General features: G+C 38.9%; 1 protein-coding gene across 1 annotated transcript in view; it reads right to left on the reverse strand.

Annotated features, from left to right (window-relative positions):
- Positions 1 to 10,657, reverse strand: part of LOC110976191 (uncharacterized) — a 28,593-nt gene extending 17,936 nt beyond the window's left edge. Inside the window, exons 1-3 of the mRNA XM_022229275.2 lie at positions 10,453 to 10,657; positions 10,216 to 10,305; positions 543 to 709 (exon numbers count right to left, since the gene is read on the reverse strand). Of these exons, the coding sequence (XP_022084967.1) occupies positions 543 to 709; positions 10,216 to 10,305; positions 10,453 to 10,510 (315 nt within the window). The 5' untranslated portion in view covers positions 10,511 to 10,657. The remainder of the gene's footprint in view (positions 1 to 542; positions 710 to 10,215; positions 10,306 to 10,452) is intronic.
- Between the last annotated feature and the right edge of the window lie 2,225 nt (positions 10,658 to 12,882).

Here is a 12,882-nt window from a genome sequence, read left to right on the forward strand (position 1 = left end):
CACACTGGAATACTGTATTCAAGCACACTGGAATACTCTATTCAAGCACACTGGAATACTCTATTCAAGCACACTGGAATACTGTATCCAAACACATTGGAATACTCTATTGAAGCATGGTGCCCCGCAAAGGGAGAAAAAGAGGAATGTCAGGAGAGCAAGGGCAAAGGTATGCCACTAACATGGCTACGACTTTGAGGAAGTTGTCATATGAAGAACGGCAACAAGCTCTAGACCTGTATTCATCAGATAAGAGAAGATAAAGAGAGGATTTGACAGAAACCTTCAAAATGCTGAAAGGTTTAGCGAGGGTAGACAGTGTTTGTCCAGTTGACGGACAGCACTGCCAGAACAAGAGGTCACTCGCAAAAAAACTGAAAAAGAATTTAACTATGACAAAAATATCTCCAGAAATCGGTAGTGAATGCAAAGACAGTATCAACTTTTCAGAGCGAGAGAGCTTGATTCTCACTGGAAGGAGGAATATGGTCATTGCTATACTTAATTAATTACAAACCTATTGAACTGTAAGAAACACTCACCGAGATCCTCTCGTCACTCTTCACCGTCGCAATGAAAGTAACAAACAGCTGACAATAAATGCAAGGGAACCTCAATTTTATGTCATCTCTGTCTGCTCCTAACTGCGACGTCGACATCTTAGAGAAACCGTCGTCGACCGCATACCTTGGTCCTGGTTCGACATTTCCTAGTTCCAAAAGAAGAAAATTACATGAATATAGCGATCCGATTCGCGAATCAAGTGAGTCCACAGTTTTCATTAACATTAACATTTATACCCTGCATTTTCCACAAATATATGATCAAATGCGCCTTACAACTGAAAACAATAAAACTTCTGTGCATACTTCTCGAATATACATCAAAATTACAGACATGTAAAACCATATAAAATTACTCAAATCAATTTAAAAAAAACCATAACTATCAACTTAAATATACAATTACATCAAATTACAAAAAATTAGCTAGAACAATTGAAAACAAATGTTAAAATAGAGCATGTATGTATGAGTGCTTGTGTAACCAGGTCACAAATTACAAATTCACAAAATCATTTCATTTAACACAAAATACATCCACCAAAAATATTCATACAGGATCAATATCAGCTATGTAACACCAAAGCTATTAAAGAAATATGTCGAAGAAAAAGAGGGACCCATAAAAGGAACCCGTCCGTCTCCGAACGTGACAGATGGGTTAAAAGCGGGGAGATAAATCACAGACGACCAAAATCTTTGTGAAATAGGTAGGTCTTAAGTCTGTTTTGAAACCTTGTAAAGTTTGTTGTGACTTGACCTAAAGTGGCAGTGATTTCCAGAGTGTAGGAACAACAACTGAGACTGCCCTATCACAAATCTTGTTCTGACGAGGTGTAATTGTAGGAACCTGTAAGTACAACTTATTTGTTGACCTTAATAAATATTTTCGGGTTGCTGGAATTCGAAAAGATTGCAAAAATATGTAGGACATTACTTATTTAATGATTTATACACCAGCCAAAGAATTTTAAATTTGATTCGATATTTGACTGGCAACCAATGTAAATCATACAATAAGTGAGTTATGTGACACTGTCTAGGCTTGGTCAGTACTACTCTGGCTGCACTTTTCTAGACACGTTGCAATTGATTCAGCGGCACTTCTGGAATACCAAACAATTAACTGTTGCAGTAGTCAAGACGACTTGTTACAAACGCATTGAGAAGAATTTGAGTGCTTTCAACAGTTAGGTGTTTCCTTACGGCACGAATATTGTGTACGTGATAAAAAAGCATTGCATTTTTAGCTTTCTGTACCGGCTCAATGTTAATGTCACCGACAGTTATATGACTGATACTAATATTAGCAATTTGAGTTTAGTGCCAATGAGCATGAATTCAATTTTGTTATCATTAACTTGTCAAAGAGTATACTGTGCAGAATGCTTTGATACAGTCTTGCAATGCCTTGATTGCACTATCCTGATCTTGTCAGTTCATCGGGTTCAAAAGAAATATATAGCTGAGTGTCATCAGCATTATATACGTCAAGCAAAACTGGTTTGATTTATACCTGAAATAACTCACTGGAATATACTGATCATAATAATTAAGGACCAAGATATGATCCTTGAGGAACACCCCGTTTGAACTTAAGAGTGTCAGATGTGACATCACTAACCGAAATATGTACGAACAACCTGACAAGTACGAAGAAAACCAAGCTGATGCCATATCAGACACTCCAAGGCAGGAATTGAAACGCCTTAAAAATGCAAAACATCTCTTCTTTTAACGAAGTTCCCCACGCCCCGACAATTCATCGAGGCAATCGACAAATTATTATAACCAGGCATTATACCCCGAACAGAAATTATTATGTGCCGCTTTGCATATCAAATGCAGAGCATTTCAGCAATGTAGGCCTAATTTGCATAACACCTATAAGCGAACACATAGTTTGGGGAACGCAACTATGTTGCATACAAAGCGAACTGCATATCTTCATCTGAATAATCCCGAAGTAAGAACCCGGGAATTTTACATATACCACACCCAACCCGAACAGAAACAACAAAAAAAAAATCCCCCCACTACCCCAGAACACATCCCAGGAAAAAACCCAGACCCATAGAGCATAGGGCCTTACCTACACCAAAGAAAAAATGAAAAAAAAAGACAGTGAGTCAGAAAAAATGGAAACCCCTCCTAGATGCAGCAACCTATGACACAGAACGTTTTACCCCTGATAGCGAGTGGCGGGCAAATGTTCCCATCGGGGCTCACGTAACTAAAACATTAATAAACTAACCGACTAATCTGCAAGCCAACAAAAATTAAAACACTTTGGTCAGGAATACCTTCAAGTTATGGCCGAAAAAAGAACAACCCCACAGCGTACAAATTATGGAAAAAATGTTGGTAATTATACCACTTACACGGGAATGTAAAGGTACCCAAAATCATGGTTACTGAAACCTAAATTGTCCGATTAAAATCAAAGGGACACTGTTGTTGCTCCTCCAACGACCCGCAGAAAATCTCAATTTTATGTCCTTTTCATACAAGGCCTTTACCTCCGTCTTCCAGCGTAGTTTTTCCCTCACCTGCCGCCAGGTCGTCTAGGATGAACATAGACGTTCTCTCCAGAGCTTTATGATGTTCTTTCATCACCTTCAGCTTGTCCTGATAGCTCAACATTTTCACCAGGATGTGAGCTGGCCTCCCCTGCTTGTCGGGACTGTCACGGTGGGCACGTTCAATCTTTGGAGTATCGCCCCAAGGTTGTACCGAGAATGTCCGCGATTTTCTGCATGCAGTTTTCTCCCTGGGTTCAAGGTTCTGCCACCACTCTGAAGTTGTTCCGCTGGGAAAACCTCTCTTGTTTATTTATTTCTATGGACCGTTTTTCTAGCATGATCTTCGCCGATGAGAGCTCTTCTTTCAGGCCGCTGACTTCTTTCTCCAACACCGTTTTTGCTTTCTCGAGGTCTGAGATACGTTCACAGTTGAACTCAATAAATGCTGCTGGCCTGGCCTCTAGCTGTTTCTGGCCTTTCACGAGTTTTGCCAGCATAGACCTGACGAACACCTCGAACTCCTGGGAGCTAGTGCCACCATCTTTTTCACTGGAGTCGCCAGAATCATCTCCTCTGGAGGCCATGGGCGTTTGTCCGGCAGGTGTATCACTTGCGCCGGTCCTTTTTCCACCACGTTGTTTAGGCGGCATTGCAGGCTGTTCTCGGTCGAGTGGGCCTGAATATACACGAGCTCCGTGAGCGTACGTCTTACTCCGACGGCGTCACCAGTGCATAAAAGAAAACAATTATAATTAACAAAAAATAAAAATATATATATTTACAATCCAAACGATCAATTATTCAGGCCCCTTGAGGAACCACATTTCCATGAGTCCAATGGTGACTGTGATGGCACTGCCAGTTCCCTGGGTCGATGAAATCTCTTACTTAGGAGCTGAAGAATCATCCCGAAGTAGGGGTCAATCTCTTGGCTGTTGGAAGGGCATACGTTCCCACAAATTCTAGGACAGGCGTTAGAACCCTCTTGAAAGGCCTGTGTAACCTCAATCTGATGGAGTGGCTGGTTCACCTAGAACCTTCCTGTAGTTGTGACTTGTTCACGCAGAACCAAATGGTTCACTCAGAACCGACAAGAATTTAAATTCCCCTCAGGGAAAAAGCCCTTTTAAGAAAAATCCAACTAATTCATAATGTAACCCCTTCTGTGATAACAGTAACCTAACTTGGCTGTTGCCAACACTGAGTTTCATTTATCCCAGGGTTAATTTACGTTTATGATTAAATTCTTGCCCAAATGCAACTTTTCTTTTTGAAATATATCTCAATATTGAGCTTTTCCATAGTTGTCTTATACAAATAAACTAATTTAATATCATAAGTGAAATTAACTTACGGGTTTCCAAACTGGCTTTCCTTTAGGGCCATGCCCTAGGTACAATACACTCAGTATTTTGTACCTCACCACACAGGTGGACTACCCATCTTTACACCAACCAGGCTGCAATGATAGTGCCTATCAGCACACATACATGAACCAAAGTCACTGAAGCATAATTATTAGGTTACATAACATTGTATTGTACCATTCTCCACAAAGATTTGGTTTTAAATAGTCCACTACATGCAACAGTGGGGTTTGACAGAAAAGGAAGAACCTAAATCTCTAATGACAGTTCTTTTTACCTCAATAATTTGTACATTAGAAACCCATAAACATGATTTATAAATCACTCGTCTTGTGACAGAGAGTTTGTTGCCAAAGATCCGGCACTTTGGGGATATAATGTCTGTCAACTCTATTATGTCTAATTAAACCATTAACAATACTTAAAATATTAACAATCGAAATTCAATCGAAAATTGACTCCCAAACGGTAATCCATACCTAGCAAGCAGTAAAAGCCTTAAGAATTTTTATTTTCAAGAGACCATATTTGCTGTTAGTGTTACTGAGTAACAGAATGTGTCGTCAGTCATACAACGTCAGTCAAACTTTCCGGCCCAACACATCTTTTGACACCCTTAGGATACGCCAGCAAATGAGCATGCAGTATGGGGCACCCTTTGTGACTTCGTTAGTACACAAAATATCAAACGAGATTATATAGGACGAAACTAATATTTAATAGAACGAATGTGAAATATATATAGGATGAAATACATAAGTGAGAAACTAATCTATACATTGGATAAAAGTACCTTTAAAGGACAAAGGTAATTTATGTAGGACGAAAACTTATAAATATACGACAAAAATCATATATAAATGACGAATCTAATAAATATAGAACGAAAATAATATACATATATAAGACAAAAGTAATAAATATAGGACGAAAGTAATAAAGAACGAAACTCAAGAATATAATAACCAAAGAATAGGACGAAACGGCGCCACCTTGACGCCAGACCAGTTGTGATATAGACCGAATAAAGTAGCACAATAGAGGAGCAAAATGTAAAATACATAGAACGAAAACGTAAAATATAAAAAACGAAATAAAAAACGTCTATATTAGAGAGTCCTGAGAGTCAGCGAATTGGGAAATAAAGCAATATGGCACTGAAATTCTTGCCGGGACTTTGGTCTTTCAATTTCAATTCTGAGCAAATTGGATGCAATTGGGTCTGAAGAGGCACTATTTAGCTGTTTTACACAGGATGCATTATCAAAATGGTTTCTTTTCCGGGCAAGGAAATTCCCTTCATTTTAGGGGTGGTTTGCTTTGGGTGAGAACTTCTCAAAAATTTATTGGTCAACCCATTAAAAATTGAAAGCAAAATGAAAGAGGGTATGTGGAACATCTTTTTTCTGTGCAGCCTGAACACCTGCGAAAGTTGCGAGTATTTTTAAAATAATTCTGAAGTATGGGGATTTTCTAACTGGTGTCTGTGGGAATTTATATGTTGGTATAAATAGAAAACACTGTCAGTTTTAATTTGACACCATTCTGATTAATACTTTGGGAGAAGATGAATGCTATATCTTTTGGTTGCATATTGGAGGACATGCTGTACAAAATTGTATGTAAATTAGGAATAATCTCCCTGGCTTTGTGGCCATGTGCACAGTTATAATGCGTGTAACATGACTTATGTTGTCTCAAACATTCATACTGTAAATGTACAAGTGAAGAAATTTAGGGTGTTTCCCTTCTCTGTGGCAAAACATAATTATTTTAAATACTGCAGACTTTGCACAGCTCTAAGCTCTTAGCTGCATGCTGTCTATTACTAGAGCAGCAACATGTTGAAAAAAAGTTTCATTGAAGTTGATCATTAGTAAAAAAAAACTCTGGAATGTTGAAGATGTGTTATTTTTCCGAAAGATGATGCAAAAATCTGAAAGAAAGACATGAATCATATTTGGCAGAGTTTTTCAAGAGGCAATTCTGTTCTGGAAAAGAACACAATACAGTGTTTTTGAGAAAGCTGGAAAAGTTTGGCATTAGCTGCTATTGTATTTCCCCAAAATTTTGTCTGATAAAACCTGTAATATATGTTAGAAATTCAGTTAAGTTTTACCAAGTTCTGTATTTGATATTAACAGTTTTGAAATCTCCCACATATGTGAAGGAAAAAGCATATAGGTTTCTACCAGTAAGCTGAACTAAATACACAACATCCAAACTGGAAGTCAAAATTGCTTCTGAAAGCAAGAAAACTATGCCAGAGCATTTGATTTTGGAAGAAAACCTACAACCTATAAACTTCTGGTACTTTTTAGTATTTATTGAAGCACATTTAAAACAGCTTGCCGTTAAACATTGTGAAGGATGCTAATATATTTTTTAAAGATTTGTTAATGACAGGTTGTCGAGACTTCAATAAAGGGAAACGACATCTGAGTGCAATGTACTGAGGTTTTCTTGAATTAATGTCTATGGATTGTTTTTGTTTTCCATTTAGTTATACAACTTTATTTGACTTCCTGAAGCAAAAATACATGGTTCAGACCATCCGAATCCACTTTGGGCAGAAGCATCCCCTCTTCAGTTGAAAAAGAAGTTTGTCAGAAAAGTTCATTTGTTGTTCGTGAACCAGCGAAGTGCTGTTTGGACCAAAGGAGCCTCCACTGCTCGGAAAATTGTTTCCTCTCTTAATTGGTCCAGCTCGAGACTCGCAGTCATATTCTTGCATCATTAATGTGCATGTAGGCCTACATGTCGCTCTATTGAGTGGAGCATTAATATTCCTTTTTTTTTACTACTAATGCTCCACTCGGTAGAGCTAATGTAGCCCTACATGTCAATTTCGTCCAGGAAAAAATTCTATAGCAAATTCTACTACGGGCTCCGCCACTTTTTCCCTAGAGTGACTACATAATGCAATAGGCCTAACATGTCCCAAAAGTCACATTTAGCGGGAAAATATTGGAGTATTCACTTCGAAAACTCTTGGAATTTTATAGGGTCTGCACACAGAGTGTTAAAGGGTGTCTGTATATGGAATTCTTTCAATTCGTCCAAAATATTAAAGAAGTGCAAGAGTACCATTTTGAGTTTAAGAAAAGCTGCAGTTCATAGTCCACAATACAAATGCTATTACAGTTGCCTACTACGACCACTTGTAGTAGGCCATTATTTTTATGGTAGGCCTAGTGGTACAGAATTTCAGAGTAGCCTAAGTCACCTGGGAACTGAGATACTATTTTGCCCCAATCAAAAGACGAATACTCGCCAAACGGAGGCCTACATGCCATGTACATGCATGTAGCACATGTACTTGCTATTACTTTAGAGGGAAAGAGTTTTAACGTTGGGCTTGATGCCCCTGTGCACAACCCTTTGTGTACATAAAAACACTGTACACGTAATTGCTTCTGAGTTTTCCGTGCTAAGTTTCACTTTTTGTGGCAAGTTTTCATTTTCTGACGGCTGTTATTAAGGGAAAACTTGTGTTGTTCGTATATGGAACTCCGTCCCCGTCTTGTTACAGTTACATGTACATAAACAAGCGCACGTGCGCGACCGTGGCGACAGGTCTGCACGTCATGCACGTTGCTGCAAATTCAATCATTCATTGTGCAAAGACCGAATTATTTCTTTAAAAAAAGGAAACAAGTACGCAGCTGCAGTGGAGCTCATAGTGATTTCTGGACAGGGTTTTCAGTCGCCGTCAGGGCATTACCATCCCGAAATTTCCGATTTGTATCACTCATCCCGAGGTTAGACGTATGCACACTGCTGAACTGCTTCCGCCCATGGTTTCATTGTTAAGTCGGGTGCCGTCTTCATTACGGTATACAGACGTTGATTTACACAGGTGCTGTCGGTCTATGGGTTATTTACGGGGGGGGGGAACGGAAGGGTGTTGTGCGACAAGCGCCCCCTACGTTCAAACTCTTCTCATTTAGTATTGTGCAGCGACTGCTTGCACATCCTTTCTTAGCTACGTGAAGATGGACCACGATCCACGAACAGCCGGCAACATTTTTTATTGATAATTTATTGAAAGTGTTTAAACCCGTATGATATATATCTTATACGGGACTTTCACTTGTATCAGAAAAGTTAATCTTCGAGATGAAAATTGTCTACGGGAGAGATATTTTATTTACCTGTAATTCTTTTTTGACCGTGCAGTGCCAACTTGCCAACGCGTTGCCCGCATATGTGTTTGTGTGCGATGGCCGGTTGTACGTACTGCATATTCACGCACTGTAAGTTTTGATCGAACGTGAAGAATGTTTTGACTACACACATACTCAGAAGCAATGGACAAAATTTGAATGAGACGCATCACTCGTTTTTTATATAGTTGTGGAAAAAGGGTCATGTTGAAGGGAAAGATTTCCTTTAAACGACTACAGTCGGAAGGTGAGGTCTTTAAACATACGTTTCAGGAAAAAATCAATGTTGAAGGTGGGAGTTTTACTAATTAAATCGTTGTTATGCATGGAATTTAGGGGTGTTAATTTGAGGAGACCACAGCGCAGCGTGTGCATTATAAACGTGTTCGCATGCATGATCAATAATGGCCGCAATCGGACTTCAGAAAAATCACTATTCGGGGGTGATTTTGTTTTTGGGAATAATTAAAAATGCAATTGGTTAACCTACAAACAATTGAAAAGAAATTGAAAGATAAGGGACTAGCCAATAATCTCATCTGTGTTTCAGAAATCTCAGGGATGTTGGCGTGCATGCTATTGGGCCCTGAACGGTGCTGATTTTACACTGTTTTCAATGGGGCTTGAATTAGTGGACTGGACCCATAGGTGAGTACCATTGATCTCCATTATAAAGACTATGGAGTACCAAAACACGCCCTGTTTTGTTACGCTCGGAGCGGATACGGTACACAGACGCACTATACGTTATTCCTTTTTCCGCGAGCACGATTTAAATATTGTTGACAGCTGTGGTGTGGGATATGACGTTGTGAACGCCCAAGGGACGCGCAGTGCCCCGAGGCGAAGTCGAGGGCGCTATGCATGTTTTTTTTTCTCTTGAAAAAAGAATTACCGGTATGGCTTTAAACGCTTGCCAAGTACGGATTGCCATTTCTTCCTTAGTTGGGAGTCAAGATTTTTAGCAGCGTTGGCTAATTTGCCTGACAAACATTTTTTTTTACAATTTCTACAATTGAACGGACTACTTATGATCATCATATTAAATTTCGATTGTTAATGTTTTAAGTATTGTTCATGGTTTAATGAGACACAATAGAGTAGACAGACATTATAGCCCCAAAGTGCCGGATCTCTGGCAACATACTCTCGAGTTGCACGGCAAACAGCGAAGAGAGAATTTTGCCAACGTGAGAAAGTGCGAGACATAACAACGATTTGTGCACCACATGAGCAGAAATAGATGAGTGTTTGGACAAAGGTCCAGGCTAACTGCATGTCGTGAACACCATCTGTAGTTAAATGTCTTTAATGAATAGAAGAATTCTGTACGAAGTGGAAATTATGTCATGGTCATTATGGAAAATGTAGTTTTGTCAAAACAATGACTTCTGCCTAAAATAGTTGTGCTGTGGAGATTTATGATAAAACACCCTGGGTGTTTTTTCACTGAAGAAAAAAGTATCCAGGCCAAGCCTAAGAAATAAGATTTAATTGAAATTAGTTCGTAGGAAGGTTTAGCTTGACATAGTCGGTTATGGAGTCGCAAAAAGCACCGTATTTGATGAAATTGAGGAAAAGTCTCTTATTTTCTTACCAAGTACAGGGATCCTTCTGAAGATGCTATCCCACAGAACTGTCTTGTGCGGCCTTGCCTCCTCTTCATCCATCCCCAACGAGAGGACATCTTTTAAACAAAGGAGCAATAAAAAAGCGGCATTCTTCATTTCCACACTTTACCAAAATATCAAAGTTTTGAATTAGTGCAACGAGACATGAATTGTATTTGTCCATGCAAAAAAGTGCACTGTGCTCGAACAGTTTAGTGACTTACCCGTTATGTTCACTGAAACAGTAAGGATGATCAGCAGTTTGCCAAGATTCATCGCCATTGTACCGCTACTCTGGCGGGCTTCTTATGCGAAAACCGGTAATGTCGTGGATCTGCTCACAAAACGAACACAACATCTACGACCGGAATTTTATGACAGCGTTTGTGCACTGTTCAACCGCTGATTTGAACTGGTGGGAGCTGCCAAGCGGGTGTGAGCTTTTATACTACTTTTTTCCCCCGCCGCCACCCCCGGTTACAAAACAAGATATTACAAAATGCTTTTAAGAATGACCTTAGCAAGGTCGTAGGCCTAATTCGAACTTATTTCTTTGACATTTCTCTGACAGATGTATCACATCCTAGATTCTGCAAACAGCATTAAGGATGAAAATTTGAGTATTACACAGGAATTCCATCTAATATCGAATGCGTGCCCATGCTTTTGTGTGTTTCTTTGTTTGTTTGTTTTTCTTTGTTGTTGTTTAACACCAAGTTACTGAAGCACATGACGTGTCATTATCTCGTTTTATCAGGGAACCATTTGCATACATTTTTGGTCTTCCATGGGGCCCTGGAAACTACCTAATCAACAAAACAAAAGCACTCGGGTAAAATATAAATATAATATATACTACAGTGAAAAATGAAAATAGAAAGTTACAGGTAGGACTACAAATATCATTTCTTATGAACGTACTAAGCTCGCTACACCTACTGCGAAACATGTGGGTACCAAGTTATGGAGTTCTAAGGATTTTTTCCTTGAAATGTGCCTCCTGTCTCTGCATTCAAACACAAACATAAAAGTAACTTACTAATTAACTATTTAAGTAACGATTTATTTCTTTCTCACGGGGTTGCAGCAGGCGAAGGCTACAAGGTCATGTAAATGTGCTGTATTCAATATTTGTTGTGTTATTTGTAAAGTGTTAGTGTGTGTTGTCTTTGTGGACTTTTGTTTATTCGTAATTGGAGACTCTCAGTCGAAAAGCACTGCTTCTTGGGGGCCCCATCCAAATATATACACTTTATGAAACTGTTTCTGCAGAGTTTTATTATGTGGAAAATAAAGTGAAATTAACTGAACTGAGCGCTATACGTGTATACAGTAAGATTTTTTAACAGTCACAACCGGGGTATTGTAATTATTCATGTAGGTCTACATGTATTTTCTTTTCCACATTTTCAAATCTTTAGAATAAAATAAGCTAAAATGGGATTACAGTTGACAGCCTCTGTTCAACCGTTTGTATTGCATATACTTTATTTCAAAATATCTAGACTTTTGCTGGAAACTATTGCATGAATAGTGCAGCCCGTCTATCCTGGTGTAATCCTTTTCTGACGGGCTCTCGACCAATCACAAGGCAGGATCTGGCCCCACGTGACCCTCATCAACATAAACTGTGGAACGGGAATCCATTTTGCACGGTGTGCAGTTTCAGAGGGATAGGATCAAGGAACGTATCATTTTATGAATGTTTTGTGTATTACGGTGAGCATTGTAATTTCTATTGGTTGAAAGAACAGTGTTTTTTGTTTTGGAATTTATTTACGTTTTGTACTTAAACCTACTGTAGGCCTATACAATTTGCACTGTTCAAAATACCCCTTGAAACAAATAAATCATAAGAATAAAAAAAATACTGTAACTTTTAAAAGTAGGAAATTCAGTGCAAAATACAGAAAATTAATACAATCAAAGAAGTAAAAGTGATCTTCCCTTTGTAGAGAAAACAAATTGCATTCCATATAATTGCCTTCCATATAGCCTTTGTTTCCATCCAACAGGGATCGGAAGGAAAAAAGACGTAACAACGCTGAGTCATCGACAGACACAAACAACCGGACATGTACCGTGTCTGGTCATCCACTGATCAACTGGCCTGAAGTTTCGCAGGGTTTTCAAATAGTCAGAATATTATACAATTAGCCTATGGTCTAGTATCAATTCCCGGGACAACACAATTTGCGTGTCATTACAGCCAAAACCACAGTTACACCCTCGATACACAAACAGCATGATCAGCGTGCCCTTAAAATATGCGTGGGACTGAAGAAAACTTCAGTGTAGAGCGTACTATGGGTATGAAAGACCGTTATATGCAAACTATTAGGAAAGCATTGGCGTATTAGTAGCTAGCACTTGAGAGGTTCAATGTCCGAGCGGTCTGAACATCACTGCAAATTCCAAGAAAGTTCTTTTAAATCTGACAGCATCGCTAACCTTTGAATCATTAGACCATCTGTGAGAAAATGCCGAACTTGTTTACTAAGTCTGCGAATAAAATAATGTGATTGCGCGCTTGCTGTCGCTCGGCACGATATGTTAAAGGAATGGCAGTTGTATGCAGCAACCGTATGAACTTCTTTTAATGCACGGACAAAACAAATAAAAATTTTACCAGAGAGCTTCAACTATTTCATTAG

The sequence above is a fragment of the Acanthaster planci genome, linkage group LG07 (assembly GCF_054643075.1).
Source record: "Acanthaster planci isolate LZ-2023a linkage group LG07, COTS_SCS, whole genome shotgun sequence".
Lineage (NCBI taxonomy): Eukaryota > Metazoa > Echinodermata > Asteroidea > Valvatida > Acanthasteridae > Acanthaster > Acanthaster planci.